This window comes from Doryrhamphus excisus, linkage group LG19 (genome assembly GCF_037039965.1).
Source record: "Doryrhamphus excisus strain RoL-2023G ecotype Guam linkage group LG19, RoL_Dexc_Guam_v1.1, whole genome shotgun sequence".
Classification (NCBI taxonomy): Eukaryota; Metazoa; Chordata; class Actinopteri; order Syngnathiformes; family Syngnathidae; genus Doryrhamphus; species Doryrhamphus excisus.
The window spans coordinates 822,501-846,092 of NC_136375.1; the positions used below are offsets into that span (position 1 = coordinate 822,501).

The following is a 23,592-nucleotide window of genomic DNA, read 5'->3' on the forward strand; positions in this document are numbered from 1 at the left end:
CCAGCAGCAGGACGGCTTTTGGGCCGGTCTGAGCGCTTGATGGAAAGAGGTTTAGCTGTGTGTGTGTGTGTGTGTGCGTGTGCGTGCATGTGAGTGTGTGTTGTGTTCTCCCCGTGCTGTGACCTTCTCCTCAATGGCGACTTTCATACCCGTCATGGCAGGCGAGTAGACGGGACTGAAGGAGGTCTGTCTCTCGCTACCTGTGACCTTCTCACCACACTGACACACTTCAGCACACTGTCCACTTTTACCTTGCTGACTTGTGTGCGTGTGCGTGCCTGTGTGTGTTTGTTCAACCTGCCTGGAAGCAGGGCCATGGAGGGAGGGGGGAGACGGGAGGAGACGGGAGGAGACGGGAGTGGGGGTAAGGAAAGAGGGAATCATTTAGGAGCCAGAAAGGAAAAGACGCAGCAAAAGGATGAAGTGAGTAATAGCTGAAGGAGGTGACTAACGCCTGGAAGAGAAGGGAGAAAGTGAGGTGAGGTGGAGGGAATTCCTGAAAGTAGGAAAGGTGAGAAAGTCCGAGGGAAGGACGGGGCGGCCGTTTGGGAGAAAGGCCGCTTAGAAGGAGCAACTTTGGGGTCAATAGTCAATGTCAGCTCGTGTGTTTGCAATGTGATTTATTCCCACCGTTCCCAAACCATTCCCACTGGCTTCCCAATGACTTTAGCAGCCACAGACCTCCATCACACACACACAAATGGAGGAGGTGTGTGTGTGTGTGTGTGTGTGTGTGTATTTAGGGGTGGGCGCTAACAGGCAGCGGAAAAGTCAACATGACTTTCAATCTGCTAATTCTATTAGATCCTCCCAACGTTTGCTTCTCAGCCAGGGGCCATCTGCTCCCATGATGCACCTGGCATGGACTTCCTCCAGTTTGGCGACCGAGTGGTGAGCACGCAGGCCTCACAGCTAGGAGACCCGAGTTCAATCCCAATCCCATGTTTCAAACTGAACACCTAAAAGTGACACTTGGTGTTTTGTAGAGCTGTGTGAGAAATTTCAAGCCAGCTCGTGAGGTTCAGTAACAGCGCCACCGTTTGGTGTAGTTGTTAAATAAATTGGTTGAATGTAAATCTTAACTCAGCTGACTCAATATTTTCCTCCCTTTTGCAGGTCCCGCCGAGGTCCCCATGATGTCCCCCAATGGGTCCATCCCCCCCATCCACGTGCCCCCAGGATACATCTCTCAGGTTTGTGTTGCTTTGTGCTATTTATTCTCTGATAATCGGTATTTTAGTAAATCAAAGGTTTTTATGCCGCTTGAGGCAAAAAGCCAACAAGTCACATGATCAGGACAGACAGGAAGTGTTTGTGGTTCCATGCTCTTTGACACAGAACGGAATTGCAGAATGGATTCGCTCAGGGGATTCATGGTGCGGACGCGTCCCAACATGTTTGGGTTTTGATCTGCTAAATCTTAAGTAACTTTGATCAGAAGCTTCTGCTTAGCGCTAAGGTCGGTTGGATTGCAAGGTTTATGGCGTGCGCCTCGTGACGAGATCCCGTCCTAGTTGTTACCACGTTCCGACTGGTGCATTCAAGGCCAAGATGGATTTATAGTTTCTGTGACACAGAAACGGGAAAGTGATGCAAGCCGGAATGTTGTGGTAGAAAAGGGGGAGGGTCCCTAATATTTCATGCGACGTTACGCCGACTGGGGGCCGCCAAGTCTTATGATTAGCAGACGGTGGATACCACCAACACAACATGCTAGCTCAGATAACACAATGCCTGCATGTGTTTACTTTACCCCCCCCCCCCCCTCCCGTTGCTGGTGTGTGTGTGTACTGTACTGGATGAAGACCTCAAGCCAAAGGTCACGTACACAACACGGGTCAATCTACGTGGGGTCCCTGGTAGCGGGGTCATTGGCAGACTGGCCGTTCTTCCATAAACAAACACGATGGGGACGGGGGCCACGCTCGCTGCCAACGTGGGTGTTGGTGGGTGTTGGTGGGCGTGTTTAATGGTTGTGTTGTTGTGTACTTTGTGTACTTTTGTACCATGCAGTGTGTGTCATTACCAGTAAATCCCGTATGCAGGTCCTGTCCCCGTGTTGTCATAGTGGGACTTTGTCCTTGTTATTTTTCTCTCCTTTGTGGACCAAAGGGGGGTTGGGGGGGTGGGGGGGCGGGGCGTGGGGGTCCTCCTGTTCCCTCTTTGGGCATACCACTGTTGTGGTTTTTCAGTGTGTATGCATGTGTGTAATGTTGTCAGGGACCATGCAGATGACCCCCCCCCTCTGCAGGGGGGGTGTTTGCTAGCACCCGGAATGCAGGCCTGGAATGTCTGTGTTCATGTGCAATACAATATTTATGGTTTGGTAATTGGTATATGGAATATGGTATATGATTTGGTATATGGTATATGAAATATGGTTTGGTATATGGAATATGGTATATGGTTTATGGTATATGGTATATGGTTTATGGTATATGGTATATGGTATATGGTTTATGGAATATGGAATATGATTTGGTATATGGAATATGGTATATGATTTGGTATATGGAATATGGTATATGGAATATGGTATATGGAATATGGTATATGGAATATGGTATATGATTTGGTATATGGTATATGGAATATGGTATATGATTTGGTATATGGAATATGGTATATGATTTGGTATATGGAATATGGTATATGGAATATGGTATATGGAATATGGTATATGATTTGGTATATGGTATATGGAATATGGTATATGATTTGGTATATGGTATATGGTATATGGTATATGATTTGGTATATGGTATATGGAATATGGTTCTGATTTGGTATATGGTATATGGAATATGGTATATGGTTTGGTATATGGTATATGATTTGGTATATGTTATATAGTATATGGTTTGGTATATGGAATATGCTATATGGTATATGGTATATGGTATATGGTTTGGTATATGGTATATGATTTGGTATATGTTATATAGTATATGGTTTGGTATATGGAATATGGTATATGGTATATAGTATATGGTTTGGTATATGGTATATGGAATATGGATTATGGAATATGGTATATGGTATATGGTTTGGCATATGGTATATGGCATTATGGTATATAGTATATGGTTTGGTATATGGTATATTGTTTGGTATATGGTATATGATATATGGTATATGGTTGGGTATATGGTATATTGTTTGGTATATGGTATTTGGTATATGGTTTGGCATATGGTATATGGTATATGGTTGGGTATATGGTATATGGTATATTGTTTGGTATATGGTATATGGTATATGGTATATGGTTTGGTATATGGTATATGGTATATGGTTTGGTATATGGTATATGGTTTGGTATATGGTTTTGCATATGGTATATGGCATTATGGTATATGGTATATGGTATATGGTATATGGTAATCGGGTTGTTCCAAAGTTTGCCCTGCAGTTAATAGAAACAAAATCCCATGTAAAATATCTTAAAGTAATAAATAGTAAATAAAATCCTCCATATATTATTTTTTCCTCTTCATCTCCATTCTTCTGGACTGGTGACCCCAAGTACTTCTGTATCTCTTCTCCCTGTAACCTCACTCTTCCACTTGGGTTCCTCTCATTCATTAGCTTAGCTTAGCAAAAAGCACTGAAATATTTGAGTTGTAGTGACATATTTAAACGGTTATTTGTACCATTTCTTTATTATTTCCCATTCATGTGATAAAAGATGAAAATATGAATGAAATAGTAAATCATTTCATTCATGGATGCATTTCCTAGCCAATATGAATGACTGGAATGTTGTCCTTTCAGGTGTTGGAAGATACCACCGGGGTCCGTCGGGTGGTGGTGACCCCCCAGTCCCCCGAGTGCTACCCTCCCTCTTACTCGCCCGCTTTGTCGCCCACGCACCACCTGCCCCCCTACCTGGCCCACCCTCACTTCATTCCCAACTCCCACTCCTTCTACCCGCCCGTCAGCCCGGGAGAGCTGCCCCACCACCAGTACTACCAGCACCACCTGCCCCCCATGTACGGCGACCCAGAAATCATCCCGGTCTACGGCATGTCCAACTTCATCCGGGAGGAGACGTACACCAAACCCCAGCCCAAAAAGATCAAGGAGCAGAGACAACTAGAGCGACAGAACCGACTCAACTCGCCGCCGTCGATGCTGTACAAGGGCAGCCTGGGACCAGCGCACAACGGCTACAGGTGACCACGCCCGTTTGGATTCTTTAGATAGACGCGCACTTCCTGCTTGTTCCTCAGCACCGCCAAGTCCAAGGACATGGTCCTCCAGGTTAGGAATGAGATCCTGCCCCAGGTGGAGCAGTTCAAGTATGGCATGGTCTTGTTCCAGAGTGAGGAAGGTGGGAGTCAGACGGATCGGTCGCTGTACCGGACCGTCATTTTAGCGTTAGCCATGTATCGTATCGTATCCTGACATTCCCGCCTTCCTCCCAACACATCATGCATTCTCTAAGGTGTCTTTTTGGCCCAGCAGCAAATCGCACGCCCCGTCGCTCGGGTCAGTGGGGTCCGGGGGTGGAGTCGGCAGTCCGGGTGGGAAGAAACCAGAGAGGCGGCTCCGGAGCAGTCCACGGAACGGTGAAGCGGAGGTGCCCACACAAGGTAGGACGTCCACAAAGCATTGTGGGACTTTTTAGGAGGAGACACCAGAGTGCAAAAATGCCATACAATGAGGATATTATCAACATGCTAGCCATTTGTCACCCCGCCCGCCCTGACAGCCCTTGTGGATGCATGAAACGCACCTTTTTTCCTTTCAAGAGTGAATGAATGCACCCTGCATGAAGGGGGGGGGGGTTGTCTAGCCAACCGCATAGCTCGAGCTGTCCTGGTCTGAGCGCTATCGCTTTACCCCCAGCCACAATATGGGCCTTGTTGGCTCGGGGGGGGGGGGGGGGGGGGGTGCGAGACGACGGAGGCTAGACGACGGGGGGGGGGGGGCGGGGCACATACCTGCAGCGTCTTGCTTGGGATGAAAAAGACTTTGACTTGGGAGATACGGCAGCTTGGCGTTGTCACGCAAAAACACTTGGGGGGAGGGGGGATTGGGGGTGGGGGGGGGGGTGTTACACACTACTTATCTTTGACTTTGTCATATTTTTAAAATGTATACAAACATTTCAAGTGTCTTGCATAATGCGTTGACGCAGTAGAAAGTCACATGACCACGTGTCGCCAGGGGTTGATGCAGCAGCTTGAGAAAAATAAAGAAAAGTATTTTTACTCTTGGAGTCATGGTGATTTTTAAAATCACCCCAAAAAGGCCTTTTCTATTAAAAATTAAAAACATTAAAATTAGTTTATTCTACTATTACGTTTATATTATTGAAATAATATGAATTCATTATTTACCACAACTATTTTCAATAAAAAAATATTTATGAATGTGAGGCAAAATAAATAATAAGTATATAATAAATGAACAATATAATTTTTGGTATAATATTGGCATAAAATATAAAAATAATAATACACAATAATAAGTATATAATAAATGAACAATAGTATTTTTGGTATAATATTGGCATAAAAATATAAAAATAATAATACACAATAATAAGTATATAATAAATGACCAATAGTATTTTTGGTATAATATTGGCATAAAAATATAAAAATAATAATACACAATAATAAGTATATAATAAATGAACAATAGTATTTTTGGTATAATATTGGCATAAAAATATAAAAATAATAATACACAATAATAAGTATATAATAAATAACCAATAGTATTTTTGGTATAATATTGGCATAATAATATAAAAATAATAATACACAATAATAAGTATATAATAAATGACCAATAGTATTTTTGGTATAATATTGGCATAAAAATATAAAAATAATAATACACAATAATAAGTATATAATAAATAACCAATAGTATTTTTGGTATAATATTGGCATAATAATATAAAAATAATAATACACAATAATAAGTATATAATAAATGAACAACATAATTTTTGGTATAATATTGGCATAAAAATATAAAAATAGTATAGTGTATTTTTGTCTAATAATTGAATTTAATCCTTGACTTGTCTAGAGTATAATATGTATTTTTCCCATATGTAAAATGAATGTATGCATTTGATATATATGTACAATACATATAGCCACATGGGTGATTGACAGGTCTGCTTAATAACTCAGCAGTAATAACTTTATGCGTTAGCGTGTCATCCGCTGTCTGCTGCGGTCCAGCTGGCTCTCAGGGCCTGGATGGAGATCAGACACGTCCGTGTCATGAGCGGCTTTTGCCGTGGACCAATCAGAGGCGGCGTAGATGCGAGGGAAACCATAAAACTTCAGATGTGATATTAAAGTGCTGACATTCAGATGAAGGTGTTGCTTGACCCGGTTCATGCCGGCCGTGCCCACCCGGGACGGCCACCGTCATGTTGCCCCCGACGCCCCTGCAAGTGCGTGTGCCGCCATCGCCCCCGTGCGTGCCAACATGGCGGCAGTCGGTGGACTTGGCGAGCTCTGTTCCCGACTCACTCGAGTCCCTCGCTGCCTCCCAGAAGCGAGGCGCTCTCTCTCTCTCTTGAGCAGAAACAGATGTGGTCCCCTCGTGGTCCTCCATCTTCACTTCCGCACGGCCACCACAGATTCCTAGAAACCGGCTTTTTCAGCAGGAACATTCCGACCGGGCTCCATATCCCGGTGGCCGGCTGTACGACATGCGGAGGGAAAATGTTACTCCTTCCGTCTCCCAAAGTAAATCATTGGGATTGACTTGGATGAATACAAAACTTTTCATTCCAAAACTACATTTCTAATAAGAAATAATGGAAAGAGACATTTGTCTGTTCCAAGGTCAAACTGTGGCCATCGTAAGGCATTTATTAACAAGCAACGGGCACAGCCACATATTCATTTACTAAGCACTGTCAAACAGCAACTGTCATGCAAGTGTAAAAAGAAGCTCACCACTCTTAATTTACGTATTAGTACTCTTCTCTGATTGGTTTATGGCTGCCAATGTACATAAGTACTGTACGTATTAATACTGTTCTCGGAGTAAAGTGCGCCTCATAGTGTGGAAAATGGTACCTTGTCTTCGGGAGACCAAGGGTTAATTCTCCTAGGAGAAACCCGGGTGTATAAAAATAGTGACTCTTTTATCGAAACAGCATTTCTGTGATGTCATCTTCATGAACCGCATTCACCTTTTGGCCAAGTCATGCTTCCATACGACCATCCGTCTTTTCCTTGCGCCGGTGTTGATGTGCACCGTCGCCATGGCGATAATCTCATCCCGGCTCCGAGGTGGGCGGCTTCCCGTGGACCCAAATAGGGCCATGATCGGAGGTGGAAGGAATGACACAGACGAGAGAAGAAGGAAGAAGGAAAATGACGTTTGAGGTCACGTTTGAGGGCGACGTGCGTTCCTTCCTGATCCCGGCACAAGCCCCGCCCCCTCTTAGCTCAATGCACACATTTAAGTAATTTTTTATACTTTTATTTGTATTCATTTTCACACATTTTAATATATATATATATTTCTTCCACTTTCATGGAAGTAATTATAATTTTTGTTATTTTTATTAAAATAATTATTGTTTTATTTATTTTGTATTATATTTAGCTATTTATTAATTAGTCTAAATTCTATATTTTACATTTTTATAATTTATTTTACAGTGACATATTTCACTTTTATAACATAACTGCATGCCTATAAACAATGCATAAATGAATATTCATTATTATGGACCACAACATATGATATTTGACTTCTAACAATTAAGCAATTAAGATGAGATAAGATAAGATATGCCTTTATTAGTCCCACACGGGGAATTTTGGCTTTATAGCAGCAAAAGTCCAAGATAAAGGTCACAGGTTTATTGCACGCTTTATTGCACGGTTATTGCACAGGATTTTTGGAGCAGTTACAGATCATATTTTCATGTCATTTTTGATATTCTGTGTGTACTCACCCACAATGGATCCGTGACCACATTTTGGGTCCCGCCTCACCAGGCCCCCTGCAGGCCCCCCACTAATGCAGTGCAATACCTCCCAGCCTATAATAATTGATAGTGTATCATTTCTCAGTGAGAACCAAACCGTCACCGTGACAACCACCATCTTGGGTGTGTTCAACCCAGCTGTGGGGCGGAAGGAATGGCGGAAGGAATGGCGGAAGGAATGGCGGAAGGATGGTCGGCCATCATCCTCACACCTCTGGCTTCCATGTTTCCATGTTTTCCATCGCTCGGCTTTGTTTGCCTGACGAGAGGCTTCTAAAGATGACTATCATGTCCTTTCTTTACAGCAACACACACACACACACAAGGCCTCCAGGGTGTGTGTGTGTGTGTGTGTGTGTGTGTGCAAGGGGGGTGCAAGCGTGGGCTGCATTTTTGGCATTTTTTACCCAAAGGCATTAAAGGTCTTTTTCTGTCCCGGCGCAGACAGACTGGAAGCCGCAGGCCGTCATTGTGCAGGAATGCGACCTCCTCTTCTTTCCTTTTCTTTTTTTCTCCCCCCCCCCAACTTTGGCTGCCGTTTGTACGGGACGGCCGCGTGTCGTATTAGCCAACGTGTGCAGCGCCTCAAACGGGATGTCATTCATATTAAGCATTCCTGGATGATTGCGCTTGCAACTTCCATATTTCCACTGAAGAGTATTTGCGGGAGGCGGGAAGGCGGGAAGGCGGTCACATGTCAGAGACGCGCGTCATGCAGGTTGAAGCACGTGTAAGCCGTTAGCGTTTCAGCTCTCACAGGAATCAAACACGACTGTCCAAAAACCAAACGCATCGCTGCTGGCTTTCTTTGAAATGAAAGAAATGATCTGTTACAGGGTCAAACTGTGGTCCCAAATGTCCTTGACTGAGCTAATTCCTCAAATTGCAGTCCCCGCCTCACATCCTCCACACGTCCTGTTCCGTCAATCGATGCCTGCCCCTCCCTTTTTTATTCTGGTCCAGGCTGTCTTGTCTGGCCTCCTTCCAACGTTCCCGGTCCAATCCCGATTCACTCCCAAATCCTTCATCTTCATCTTTGCCCTTTTCCTGCTGCCACTGTCCTCACTTCTCATTTGACAGGCAGACAGGATGTGACGTCAGACGGAGAAGAGGAAGTGTGGGCAGCAAATAAACCGTGGGTGGGTTTATTTGCTGGGGCTGGGGCTCCACCGCCGCAAGTTCGAACACCCCAGAAGACTTTTATGTTGGATTAAATGTGATATTAACTAATATCAAAGCAATAACCTTATTGATTTTGAGAAATAAGCAAAGGATGGCAGTTGGTTTGGAGCTTTTCATCACTTCTATTAAACACAATTTCTGATATTTTTACATATCTTGTTCCAATAATCCTATTGATTTTGACAAATGTCAGCAATAACCGGCAATAACCCGACTGATTTTGATGAGCAAACATCATATCAGTATATCAGCAAGAAATCTATTGATTTTGGAGGAGGTGGCGGAGAAGTTGAGAAGTTTGAGCAGGTGAAGCCCACGGTAGCTTCGCTGTAACTTTATACTTCCTACTTTGGAAACACACACGGAGGTCAAGTAGAGGTTGCGCTTCCATGACATCACCGTTGCCATGACTCATCGTGTGCCCCCGGGCGGCTCCACCACAGCGTCTCGCACACTTTGGAAGTCTTTCAATGCATGGATGTATACATCGGAGCGGTTTCTGTGAGTGTGTGTGCGCACATAGGCTGTGATTTACGGTAGTCAGTTGCCTCGGATGGAGAAAGCAGGCGTCCTCTGGTCGGAAAAAACCTTCAACTCCGGGACCCCATGAGGGGGCGATGACGGGGTGGGGGCCCATTACTAACATGTGTGCACCCCACTCCGTCTCATCGCTGTTTTACGGTATGGGGAGGGATGTGAGGGGCCCACCGCATGTAAATAATCAGTTCCGGCTACCTCCATAGGCTTATGCTAACGTTAGCTTAGTGGCTAAGCCGGTTCTGCTGTGGTATACTTATACTAACTAGTAGCTACCCAGTCTCCACGTTTTCTTGCTGCCCTGCCTCTAATTTGTCCCCTCAAACCTCCAAGTAAATATAGTAAAATATAGTAGACGCTAACTTTCCTCCATTCCTTCTTTTTGTCGTTAGCTGGTTCCGTCTGGTTCTGACTGCTGCGTTCAAAGCGACTGGGTTTTCTCAGCTTCACTCCCGCCACCTCCGGTCCAATAAGATGTCAAATACTAAAATCAATATGGCGTCATAAGCGCAAGCAAAGTCTTTATAGAAAAAGTTTGATTTCTGTGGTCAGTTTTCACTCGGGATTTGAGACTAATGTTTTTCGGGAACTCTGAGTATTTTTTCCAAAGTTTATTAAGAAAAAAAAAAAAGAATTATGAAGAAACCAAACTGTTGCAACACAAATCTTGCCTACAAGACCGGCCAATAAGAGTGTTTTAGTGCAACCGCAAAACTAATCACTAACATTACACAACTACTAACAAGCAGTTTGGTGTCTCAATACATGGATACTACATGGATACTACATGGATAGTATTAAGCTCATTTCTAGGCTTCGGGTTGTAACTGAGCCATAATTGAAGAATGCACTAAAATGCATTAAAGATGGTGTATTTATGAAAAATGTCCTCTTGTCTCCCATCCAGATCATGATTCAGAGGGGAAACGTGTTCAAGATATGTTGTCTACAATCGACAAACCACAGGTTGGTAAACACACACACCTTTATCTTTCCTCTCCACACACACCTCGACTCTCGACTTCCATCAATCACCCATTGCCTGCACATGTATTTGTGCTGTTTTTTCCATGTTTCCATCCCGTCTGGCCGACTAACATGAAAATCAGATGCTTACAGTGGAAAAAAAGACAGCAGGCTGTGTTGTTGGGATTTTCCTCCCCTCATGGAGCTTTCATTTTAGCAATACTCTTTACGGCCACAGGAGGGCAGCGTCGGCTCATCCTAGTTGGCTCTGGATTTCTTTCAACGTGGAATCTCATCAATTGGATATCATAGTGTCCAAACCGTTCCCATGGAGGGCATCTCCTGGCCGGATGTTGATATTGTTACATTTTGTAAACCATCTGATGTTCATAGGCTAAGAAGTTCTAAAATAGTGAGTTAACGGCAGTAACTCATTTATTTCATCAATTATGTACATTTTTGTGTGTAATTAAGGCACATCATGTCAAGGCACACGTCCCTGCTATGACGGCACTCCTCCACCTTCTACCACGTCCTTCATTTCCATGCCGCTTGTCCTCGTTAGGGTCGCCAGCCAACACTATATAACGTTCTAACTACGTTTATAGGTCAGAAAAGTGTAAACAGCATCATTGGTCCCGTTTAACAAACAACCATGTGGTCAAAGACCGCCACCTTTTCCTTCCCACTGTCTCATGCACTCCAAATCATTGTTAAAGTTAGAGCATTAACTTGTGTGGTCTGTGTCCTCAGGTGTCTAATGTTCAGGCCCGAGCCGCACGCTTGTCTTGGGCGCCCCCCGCAGGCCTGGCGAGCCGACACAGCAACGGCATTCCCGTGTCCTGCTCCTACGAGGTGTCTCTCTCGGATAAAGGGCGGGACGGGAAGTACCGCCTTATTTACAGGTAAGAAATTCATCCTCACGCTTTATGGTCATTTATAAAGTTGTTGTTATTTCTTGTTAAAGTGGTGAAGAACTGGAGTATCATCTCAAAGATTTAAGGCCAGCTACGGACTACCACGTACGGTAGGTACTTTTACACACGTCAGAGTATTTATTCTTGGATTTCATGTTCCTCGGGTATGCAGGCCTCACCTTTCCTTGCCTCCAGGGTGTCTGCAATGTACAACTCGGTCCGCGGCTCGTGCTCCGAGGCGGGCTCTTTCACCACGCACTGCAGCGTTCCCGACGTCCCGCTCGCCCCCAAACCTTCCCAACGCACCAAAAGCACCCTCACTTTACAGTGGAAGGTAATTTTACTGACACTGTCGCTGATAATGCTAAAGTAATAATAATATTCTGACTTTACAGTGACAATAAACCAATGAGGAAAATACATCATGCTAGAAATTGTAGTCCTCATCAGTTTTGTGTTTGCATAACTTCCCACAGCCGCCAGGCGACAACGGATCCAAAATCACAAACTACCTGCTGGAGTGGGACGAGGTCAGTGTGGCTTTTTGTTATTAAGGGAAAAAAGAAATCCAAACCTACATACATACTGGACATACCTACTACATCCAGAGGTTGCCTACAGCCACAGCTGACCTAATCCCTGCTTACATGTACTCCACCTTTCATGGTGTGCAGGGCAAGAAGAACAGTGTTTTCCGGGAATGTTACTTTGGAAGCCAGCGACACTGTAAGCTGACGCGACTCTTCCCCGCCTGCGGTTACACCTTCAGGGTGGCGGCACACAACGACATCGGCACAAGGTAACGTGGCTTCTTTTGTGCGCGTCGTCACGTTCACAACGGCCGCTCACCGCTACGTATGGATATATGTTTTCCTATCTGCTCGCTCATCATAGAGACATTTTCTCTCCCAGCATGTCTGCTGGCCCTCATTACCCTTGGAGAGCATCTTGTGTTGTTTAGGGTGAAGAGGGAGATGGATTTGATCATTACTCTGTGGCTGAACAATGGACTCTCATCTCTGTATAAGTCTATATGAAATATATGAAATATATATATTTATGTTCCTTGGTTGTGCAGTGGCTTCAGCACGGAGGTGGTCTGCTACACCATGGGCACCTTACCCGCCCTGCCTTTGGCGCCACGTCTGGTGCGGGCCGGGGTGTCCTGGGTGACCCTGGAGTGGGGGCGACCCGAGGGCAGCCCCGGCGAGGAGCAGCTCAAGTACACGCTCGAGATCCTGGAGGACAACAGCGTGAGTAGCAGCCCGGGAAAACAAACCCACACCAGGAGTTTGGACGCTAAAACACGCGCGCTAATGGCTAACTGGCCCCGTTTCAGGGAGCGGACTTTCACCCGAAGTACACTGGAGAAAACTTGACCTGTACTGTACAAGGCCTGAAGAGGAGCACGCAGTATAAATTCAGGGTGAGTCCGCCTGCTTGGCAAAGATCCTCTATGCGACACGAGCGCTCTGCTGTTTTTTTAATCAATCCCAGCCAGAATATTGTGTTTCTGTTCTTTACTAATCAGCAGTAGAACATCGGTCAGTTTCAGGAAAATATTAGTTGCCGACTACAAAATGTGGGAAAGCAGTTTACCTCAAAATCAAATGGAATCAAATGCACTTCTGCCACCTGGTGGCTGTTTTTATACCACTACATTTGCTCTCCAACCTAATCCATTGGTGAGGAGTTGCATCAGCCTTCATCCTCAAAACTTGGCCAACAAAACTGATAGAAACTTAAAACTTAAAGAGTTAAGAATGGAGCAATGGGGTAGGCTCCAGCATACTGGGATCCTCTATTCTACATTGGCCAAATTCACTTACCACGATCAAGTCTTTTCCTGTTAACTTTGTGGTTTGTACCAGTTTTTCAGCCATGCATCCCATAATAACACTATCCATGTGTCATGTAACGGTAATGGGCCGTCAGCCGTCACCAGAACAAAACATCCCATTTTCCGATGACATAATAGGCTGAAATGACACAATAATAAGCGGGAAGTTGACAATGTGTACAGACGGGAGCGCCTGGTGCTGATATGTTCCAGTGCAATCATGTGTAATCATATATATATATTACTTATAATCATATAATGGCACCTTACATACATGCCATTGACCTGCACGGCTAGTAAAGTATATCCAAAATGGCCTCTTTCCCACATGCAGCTGATTGCGTCAAACATGGAAGGCAAGAGCAGTCCCAGCGAGGTTCTGGTCTGCACCACCAATCCAGAGAAGCCGGGACCGCCGTCCACGCCCTGCGTCGTAGCGTCCACGCCCTACGCCCTCACGGTCACATGGGGTGGGTGTCAATAATATGAGCACATTATTGGCCAAACACCAAGCGGCATCATTCCCCATGTCATGAGCTTGTTATGGAGTGATTTCGGGACCGCTTGGAGCAAAATCAATTATCTTGGTCATTAAAACCTCCGTTGTCTTTTTCCAAAAGATCCCCCCCAGGATAACGGCGGCTCAGAAGCGCTCACCTATTTGCTGGAGATCTGCGAGGGATGTTCGGAAGGTACGGCGTACACTTCCTGCGGTTTGATTTCCGAGACAACCGTGGCGTCCATCTCTCCTGTCTTTGTTAGCATCAATTTGACCGGCGGCGTTGGGGTTTGCTTAATGTCGGCTCGCCAGGAAATCCAATGTTCTCTTGTTTGTCTCCGCGTCCTAATGGCAGCAAATGAAAAGACGGCCTTTTAATTGCGGCTGCTGCTGCTGTTCCGTCCCCGTAGGAAGACTTTCAGTTCTTTTGTGTGGAACTGCACCGGCACCCTGAGGTGACCGAGGTCGGATTTAGCGATTTAACATCTTTTAGGGTTTAGCCGTCTAATCCGCACTTTATCTTGCCTCATTTGCTTTTCCAGCCTCACATGAACGGGAATTTATTACAGTCATCCTCATAAGTGGGATTATTTATTTCTCAATGGAATGAATTGGAGTTCGCTTTTCTGGCCTTCTAAATATGGTTTGTAACATTATTAGAGCCCTCTGAGCATCAACTAGCACCCCTACAGTCCCCTACTGCATCATGACAACAAATAAGATGTTCAAGACATAAATACGACTCGTGCTCGTGTTCGTTGCTGTAAATGCGTTTAGATGCTGGGGAGCCCATCGGGGGACGGACAGGAAGTGGAGTTGACTTCCACTTATGAAGCCACGATGTGCGTCCCTGGCTGAGTTGGTCATTTGATGGCAATGTTGGCTTACCTAAAAACCCCCACAAGAAGTTGAAGTGAATTTCAAAGCCACAATGTTCTGGTCTCATGTGGCCCCTTCGTGGCGGTGTTGGTTTACCCTCCCCCCTTTCTAACCCTAACCCAACCAAACAGCTGTTCACGCTTTCATTGGTTCATTTCCACCGTTCGGTAGGTGGTATCATGGTCCAATGCTCGTTTACTTCCTTCCTGAACATTATTGATCATGAATGGGTATCACGTGACCAATTTTTACCGCCTTTTCATGTGTGTGTGTGCGTGTGTGTGTTGTGCAGCAAGCCCATGGGAGGTGGCATACAGCGGTCCATCAACAGAGTGCGTGTGCGAGCGCTTAGCTCCGGGCACCGTGTATCACCTGCGGGTGTGCAGCATCACCACCGGGGGGCACAGCCAGGTAGTTCATCCCCCCCACGATGCACTTCTCGATGTTTATACGGCATGCAGAGCGTCATTGTGATGCCATCCTCTCCGCTCATCAAGTGCACCGTCAGCGTTCCCGTCCGGACGCTAAGCGTGCCGCCGGGGCCCTGCCAGCCGCCGAGGATTGTGGGTAAAGCCAAACACAAGGAGGTGCAGCTGGAGTGGGGTGAGTGTGTTCTATTAGGTTGTATTTATCGCTGCCAGGCGCCTTAATCAACCTCTGGCTAACTGATGTGTTTGCCGCTCCGCTCCAATGTAACCTTAGTCAAAGCGCCCGTCTCCCTAATGGAGGCCTAATTTAGCCCATCAGGGAAGCGCAGCCGGCCTCGTATCGCCTTCGACTTTGGTCACATTCCCATTAGAGCCGAGGATGTCAGCAGGCGCCCTTTTCCCAGCATGCACCGCAGAGGAAGCGCTTTTTTTTTTAGCCGCTTTGCAGTGGTTGCTGCAATTAACCGCAGGGGAAGGTGACCTTTGAAGGACTGGGCAAGGTTGGTTGACCTAAATTCCATTGAACAGCTGTGGAGTGACCTGAAGGGGGGCCGAGCATATGAGACGCCCTTGCAGTTGGATGCATTTGGAGCGCTCCTGCAAAGGCCATTTTTTCATTGTATTGTGCAAGTAATTGTCAAATATATTCTTTAGCTTCTAAAAATAGATTTATATGGGTCAAACATTACAGCAGAAAACAATGTCAAGGCTGGGATAGGCTCCAGCGCGACCGTGGTGAGGATAAGCGTTACAGAAAATGGATGGATGCATTCTCACACCATTTTTTTTTTGGGTATGGTGAAAGTCATGGTCACATCATTTATTCAATGATTTTTTAAAAATGATTATTACTGTCATTTTTACAGCAGAAAAATATATTTGAACAATATTTAATAATTCCTTTAAAAATCAGCAAAGCTTATTTAAAAAGGTTTGTTGCCCCCCCAATACGAATACCAAAGCCAACATGTACGATCATGTGACCGGTGTGCCTTCAGACACTTATTATAACATATTTTCCATAACCCTGAAAGGAGGTTATTTGAGCGCACGTCTTTTTATTTTGCAGACTCTCCCGCGTCTGAGGCCGTGAGCGAGGCCTACGTGTTCAGCCTGGAGATGAGCGAGGGTGACGCCGAGCCGGCCGAAGTGTTCCACGGGCCGGAGCTCCAATGCACCGTGGGGAGCCTGCTCCCGGGGGCCACGTACAGCTTCAGACTGAGGGCCGCCAACGAGGCCGGGGTGAGGAACTCCACCAGATCGTATCAAAACCATGAATCGGAAAAGGATGTCATTAAATGGATTGTTGTTTTGGGGTGTTTTTAGTTCGGCGAGTACTCTGAGCCCACTGAGGTGACCACCGCAGCGGGTCCTCCTGGCCAGTGTGGGGCGCCACTCATCACTCTGACCAGTAACACCTGCGTCTCGCTTAACTGGGAGGTGAGAAACATTCAAGGCTTCCCATTCCCTTTAGGAACTTTGAGGGTATCTGCATTGCACGTACGCCAACCCCCAGGGGGCGCCGCCCGTCATTTCCAGTGTTTACTCCATGTTTGTGTCACCCAGAGTCCAGAGGGTTCGGGTAGCGACATATCCGAGTACCGCCTGGAGTGGGGGCGGGAAGACGAGCCCATGGAGCTGATCTACTGCGGAGCGGCCACGCAGTGTGAAGTGTCGGATCTGACGCCCGCTACGGGCTACTGCTGCCGACTCCAGGTGCCCACGAGTCCGCCATGTTCTACTGCTCTTTCATTTCATTGGCCCACAAGAAAAACAAACAAGAATGAAGTTGGGATATTACGAGGAAAAAAGCAAAGAGTGAAGTTCTAAGTTATGCCTCCTTTTCCTCCTTCTCAGGCTGTCAATCAAGCGGGGGCGGGGACTCACAGCGAGCAGGTCAGTTTCCAGACGCCGGCGACCATCCCCGACTCCATCTCCTCCCTCGCCCTCCTGGACCTCCCGGCCTCCTCGGAGTTGGGCCAGTCGCGGTCCACCTGTCTCTTCCTGAAGTGGGAGGAGCCCAACTGCAACGGGGCGGAGATCTCCTCTTACATCATCTCTCTGGATGAGAGGACCATCACGGTGGAGCCCACCACCAGTTACCTCGTCAGCGGGCTGCAGCCAGACAGCGAGTACAGGTACTGGGATCTTGTTTACTGAAATGGGGGCGCTAACAGTTTATTGCAGCCTAAAAATATTGATATTTATTTTATATAATAAGCTCTGACTCTAAATTCTTTTGATCTAAAAAAAAACATGCAATTTTACATGCCAAAATATACTTTTTTATTCCATTCTTCTAATTTATTTATTTACTTTTGTGTTTTATTTGAAACAATCATTTATTCTGGCTGCTAAAATGGGAAGCTAATCATCAGTTCTATTTTTATTTTATTATAAAAAATTGCTTTTTTAAAGCTATTTCATTCTGTCCATTGTGTACTTTCTGTAAACCAGTAAATATTTCAAAGCATATCAGGAGGCTGGGTGCTACATAGCTAGCTTGCAGGTCGCTTCTGAGAAAGGCCAAATAAACAGCCACCATTTGTGCCTGAATCACCAGGTGCTGTTGTTATCCTTCTCTAAGCTATTCTCTTATTATTACCTGTAAGTGTGTGTGTGTGGGAGGGGTAATTACACACACACACACACACACACATCACTGTTTTCATTCCCAGCTTGTTTTTGTTCCCATGTCACTCTGCTCCCTTGCATAATGGTCGCCGCTAAGGCACAACGTTGTGCATGTGTGCATTTGCATGTGCACACAGTACAAATGTGTGTGTGTGGGGGGGGGGGGGGCTATTTGTGTGGCAATGACGGTAATTCCTGTTATTTACAGCAATTGGATACTTGAATTATTATTCCTCACGTCACGTGTGTGTCAGGTGGGGTGGTGGGGGCGTGGGGGTGTTTGTGATGGAACCCGGGAATGTAAAGAATGTAAGATTAGAATTTGTAAGATATCCAAAAAGTAAAGCAACACGTGTAATGTCCTGTCATGCCTTCACTTGTCCTTCACTGGTTTGGTGGGGGACACAAATATCACAACCGAGTGTTTAATTACTTATTATCATTGTTATTTTGGATTTACAAAAAAATATAAATATAAATACAAATGTTTCAATATTCAGTGAAATTTGAATAATTTGACATTTTCCAATAATAATTAAAATGGGGGGGGCTTTACAAGAATAAAATAAAAATATTTGAGAATATAACAATAAAAAAATAACAAACTTGTAACATTATGAGCACAAATGTAGTCATATAATTGAAATATTTCAAATGAAGTTCTAATATTAGGGAAGTCAAGTCAAGATATCACAGAATAAAGTGGTCATTACAAGAAGACGCGGGGGGGGGGGGGATTTTACAAGTCAAAATATGAAGAGAAAAAACTTCATATTCTAATGAGAAAAAAAGTCCAAATTATTTGAGAATAAACCGGTAATATTCTGAGGAAAAATAATGTCATTTTAGTAAGCCATAACATTCTGAGGAACAAAGAAAAGAAAAGAAAGTTATAATTTCTGTAAAAGCAACCAAATAGTATGTAAGAACATATATATATATATACTGTATATACTGTAAATAAGAATAAACTAAAGTAAAAAAGGAAACATTGTCCATGTTTAAGGACTTGGAAATGGGAAGGGAATAAAAATCCATATCAAGTGTGTCCAAATCCCCTCTGACAGACGATGGGGGTGTTTTGGCTAGGCGGCGTGAACGGGGATGAAAGGTCGGGGTGGCAGCCATGAAATGCCACGTGCTGCCTGGCACCAGGTGTCCGGCTGGGATGCTAATCAGCTCATCAGGCTGCGGGAAGGGAGGAAAAGAACACCGGCTTGTCCTTCTCTATCGTTGTGGAGCTGTGAGCTCTTTCTAAAAGCTCTAACAGCTTAATTAGGATTGATGAACCCTAATTACCAACTTGACCTCCACTCTTAACGCTCGGGAATCAAACCTCCTTGTTGTGTCCCCCCTCCCCCCCAGCGTACAGATCCAGGCGGTGAACGCCATCGGCTGCGGCCCCTCCAGTCCGGTCCTGCTGGCGAGGACGCACCCCTTGCCCCCGCCCCCGCCCCCTCTGGAGTGCTCGGCCGCCGGGCCGCAGAGCCTGAAGCTGAAGTGGGGGGAAAACGCCAGCAACACCCGCTCCCTGCTGGCCGACGACGTGTACTACACGCTGCAGATGGAGGACAAGAACCGCAGGTGGGACAAAGCACGCCTTCTACCTTTCTGTACCCGCCATGGACGCTTCGTCAGATTGTTCCCGAGTACCTAATGTTATGACCACAGGGGCCATGCTGTGTCTTGCCCCTTCCCCTCCCCTGCTGCACCCTGCTGCTAGCCAAGAACGGAGCAGGAAGGTCAATACTACTCAGAACATGAGCAGGTCGTTAGAGTGCTCCTGTGTGTGTGTGTGTGTGTGTGTGTGTGTGTGGTAACCAGATGTACCACAGGCGAGGCACGCCAAGGCCCGTCTTGCCAATCAACATGGCCGCACAGGAGCCACGCAGTCATCTTCTTTTTCTCTGAAGACAAGAAAAGGAAGCGGAGAAAAGGGTCCGGATTGATAACCTCCCGGTGATAAAGGCATCCTCTGTCGGAGCGTTGGGCCTTGGCGGGCGTCGCCGCTGGCAGCGTCCGGGCACGCCAGTTAGCAGATGGCTCTGATCACAGTCAATTTAGTCAGATATTATTCAAACGTGCCACATTTAAATGCTATCATATGCTAACCAAGGCCATTTGATGCTAAGCTCACTTTGGCTGGCCTCAGATGGACACGCCTCAAGTCATCTCAGATGTTTTTCTTTTCAGTGCAGCCCAAATACTTAATAATGGATAACGGAATAATGGATCAATGTAACATTGACATGGATTGGAGCCATCAAACTAGCAATTATTCCTGAGATATGGACTGAGGGTCGGAATAGGATGAAATAAGCTCCGCTTCTCCTTTCATTTTCTTTTCAATTCAAATCTTTGAATGGCGTGCTTCCATTGTTCGAGGAGTTAAAAGAAGCCATTTTGTGTTCCGTCATGCCCAAGGTAAAGTGTGCCTGGTGAACGAGTGGAGCTCTTTTCCTCTACTTCCACTTCCCGCATGTCCCGGTATCGCTCATCATCTTTGTCCTTGCCGCCAAGGTGCTTTGGCTTTTTCCCGCCCAGAAATGACCGTTATTGGATGACTTGCCATGGCGACCACATCCTTTAAGGGAGCGCTGAAACAATCAAACGTTTCCTGGTGTAAACAAACATATCCAAGGGCTCGATGCAAATTGTGCAAATATCATTTTCTATTTAATATCCTTTCACCAATGTTTGCCGGCCGCCTCCAAGCCCGCGGTTGCTTTCCTCTCATACATTTTTATTCATCTCATTCTATTTCATAAACATCTAGCCCCACCCTACTGAGGCCTCAGGAGGAATAAATGCTTCCTCTAATAACTGTCAACTTCTCTCTTGGCTTCCTGTTGTTTCGTTTCGCAATCCGATCCATGAGCCATGTCAAAAATGGTCATAATCATGCGCTCCAATTAGTTCCATGCCTCAATTAAATACCACACCTCCTTTTTCCCACAAACAATAAAAGAAATGTTGTTTTGTATTATTTTTTAGAAAGAGCTGGTCAGTTGACAAAATGTTGATGTAATGTCAGACATTTAACAATTTCAGTAAATCAGAACAATATACTGCCTTAATATATTTAACAAATTGGAATAAAATATAGTCATTCAATTATTATTATTATTATTTTATATATGATTGTAAATGTATTTATTATTATTTAGTATTTTTTACATTTATTAATATGTGTGATGCATATGTATAAATACATATTTTTTAATTTAAATATTATTGTAAAAATATTATATATTTTTTAATATTATTTATTATTTACTAATCATTATTTTTTTAAATACATGTATTTAAAAATGTATTCAGAATCGATTATATATTTCAAATATATATCTGATTATATTATTTACAGAATTATTTTGTATTTATGAATATATTCATGTTCACAAAATATAATTAGAATTATAATAATGTTTTGGAGTTATAGAATGATTTTTTTTAATATACTTAGAGAACAGAGAACAGAAGAACATAAGCAAACAAAACAACAATAGATAAAAAGGACAAAGAAATAATGCTAATGATGATCAGCATTATAAAAAGGCATTTATGCAAATAAAGGCCCGAGCGTGCAGTACTAGTATTTGAGGAAATGGAGTATGTTTATGGTTGTAATATTTCATGGCGCTCCATAAGCCAATTTGTATTGTTAGATGTTGTGGTTGTACTATATGAAAAAGGAAGGTGCTCTTCTTTTAATATCCCCAATATGGAATAGTTTTATTATTGTATTATCCCCAACGGTGTGTTCCTGTGTGTATTTTCCCCTCTTTATCTCCTAGCCGCTTCTATTACTACCTTTCAAAAGCTATACTTCACCTTCAACGGTCTCCGTGGTAACATGCTTGATGTGAAGGTGAAATGAGATGAGGGATTAACGCTATAGAACAGATAAAAAGTATAGAACATAGGAGCGTGTCTCCACTCACCAGAACTTCAGCACTGGAGCAACACGTCTCCACGCTGTCCTTCTCTGTCTTCTGGTTGAATGGATGGTCGCTTGGCAGCCAATCAAAGCCCGGTTCATCTCGTTAAACACGTCCCTGTGATGGCGCCTGCTAATTGAGCCGCTTCCAAAAGAGAGAGAGGTGGCGATGATGATGATGGATTGCTACGGAGCCATGCCGAGAGGCCGTGAACAAGGAGATGGCTCGCTCCTGTCGTTTTGGGAATTCTAATGTTAACTAGTGCTTTTCATGTGTATCTTGTTGTTTCATTGATTGCTAAATAGTGTTGTATTTTTTATCCCAATTCATTCATAAATGATTGAAGTTTAATAATTCATTCATGACTGCAAACAACACTTGCAGATGATGAATAAATCATTTGTAAAGTGATGATTTAGTAGAGAGAAGTCAAGGGAAGGATTTGGCATGGTGTTTGAATGCATAAGAAAGTTCCACAAATGAAGCAATAAGGCAGGAAATCAGCAAGAAGAACATTTTTTTCTGCACCGGTCAGCATGGCGGCCGCATAAAGATCTCGTCAGGAGTTATGGCTTCTTTGTAAAACTTGGCCTCCTCCATCTTTCCTCATCTTTCTTCCCCAGCCTGCCCGTCTCCATTATCCTCACCCGATAGCTCAGATTTCCATCACCTCCTCTCTTCTTCGCCCGGCAGGTTCGTGACCATCTACCGCGGGCCGAGCCACACCTACAAGGTGCAGAGACTGATGGAGTCCAGCAGCTACACGTTCAGAATACAGGCCATCAGCGACGCCGGCGACGGCCCCTTCTCTGACAGCCACACCTTCTGCACCAGCAAGTCTGTGCCCCCCGCCCTCAAAGGTTCGGTCTATGCTTGAATGGCTTTTCATTCTTCACGCTGGGAAAGCCTCCAATGTGGCTGAATGACAACAATTCCTCCACAGTGGAGGAGACTCATTGCAAGTTATCACAAACGCTTGATTGCAGTTGTTGCTGCCAAGGGTGGCCCAGCCGGGTATTAGCTTTAGGGGGCAATGACTTTTTCACACAGGGCCATGGATCTTTGTCTTGCTTAATAATCAAAAGTTGAATTTAAAAAGCTGCAACACAACAAAAACACCCGAGGAACCCTTTTTCACCACATTACCGACATTAAGGAAACAAACAGGCCGGCTATAAATCCAGCATACGCGGCATATCGGTATCGATTTCAACCTATCCTTCTCCTGACAGCTCCCAGAGTGCACCAGCTGGAGGGGAACGCGTGCGAGATCACGTGGGAGACCATCCCGCCAATGAGAGGCGATCCTGTCAGCTATGTACTCCAGGTGCTGGTGGGACGTGAGTCGGAATACAAGCAGGTACACACACACACACACACACACAGATGGAATAAGGACAGTATGGCTTCATTCGTATTCCTGTCAAGCTGTGTTGGACCCAAAGGGAATTCTTTCTAATCTCCTCAGGGAGCACAGAAAAAATAAAGTGTGTATTGATTGAGAAGCTATTACTGCGTGTACACGTACACTAGTTACAAAAGTAGACTACAACTTGTAGTGTACACATTCATGGCCTAAATGAAGCATAAAAACATCTACATGAACAAATGATAAGGCATTCAAAAGACCTGATATTAGACTTGGGCTAGACTAGCCTGCTCGCTGAGTTCCAGCAGCAGGTTAGCAGGTTAGTAGTGCCGAGAGCAGCCGACAGCAGCTCCTGTGGGAATGTTGGCTGCGTTTTTAATACTTTTAGCATGACGGAACTGATGGAATCGGACACACGG

At 44.9% G+C, this 23,592-nt stretch overlaps 1 protein-coding gene across 1 annotated transcript in view; it reads left to right on the forward strand.

The window, feature by feature from the left end:
- Window positions 1-23,592, forward strand: part of fndc3ba (fibronectin type III domain containing 3Ba) — a 73,294-nt gene that overhangs the window by 45,610 nt on the left and 4,092 nt on the right. The window contains exons 4-25 of the mRNA XM_058057896.2: window positions 1,117-1,193; window positions 3,775-4,175; window positions 4,468-4,595; window positions 10,608-10,666; window positions 11,420-11,571; window positions 11,634-11,693; window positions 11,779-11,917; window positions 12,060-12,113; window positions 12,258-12,382; window positions 12,662-12,836; window positions 12,923-13,009; window positions 13,758-13,893; window positions 14,044-14,115; window positions 15,094-15,212; window positions 15,299-15,404; window positions 16,299-16,471; window positions 16,556-16,669; window positions 16,796-16,945; window positions 17,087-17,367; window positions 19,229-19,447; window positions 22,498-22,664; window positions 23,037-23,164. Coding sequence (XP_057913879.2) covers window positions 1,117-1,193; window positions 3,775-4,175; window positions 4,468-4,595; window positions 10,608-10,666; window positions 11,420-11,571; window positions 11,634-11,693; window positions 11,779-11,917; window positions 12,060-12,113; window positions 12,258-12,382; window positions 12,662-12,836; window positions 12,923-13,009; window positions 13,758-13,893; window positions 14,044-14,115; window positions 15,094-15,212; window positions 15,299-15,404; window positions 16,299-16,471; window positions 16,556-16,669; window positions 16,796-16,945; window positions 17,087-17,367; window positions 19,229-19,447; window positions 22,498-22,664; window positions 23,037-23,164 — 3,122 coding nt within the window. The remainder of the gene's footprint in view (window positions 1-1,116; window positions 1,194-3,774; window positions 4,176-4,467; window positions 4,596-10,607; window positions 10,667-11,419; window positions 11,572-11,633; window positions 11,694-11,778; window positions 11,918-12,059; window positions 12,114-12,257; window positions 12,383-12,661; window positions 12,837-12,922; window positions 13,010-13,757; window positions 13,894-14,043; window positions 14,116-15,093; window positions 15,213-15,298; window positions 15,405-16,298; window positions 16,472-16,555; window positions 16,670-16,795; window positions 16,946-17,086; window positions 17,368-19,228; window positions 19,448-22,497; window positions 22,665-23,036; window positions 23,165-23,592) is intronic.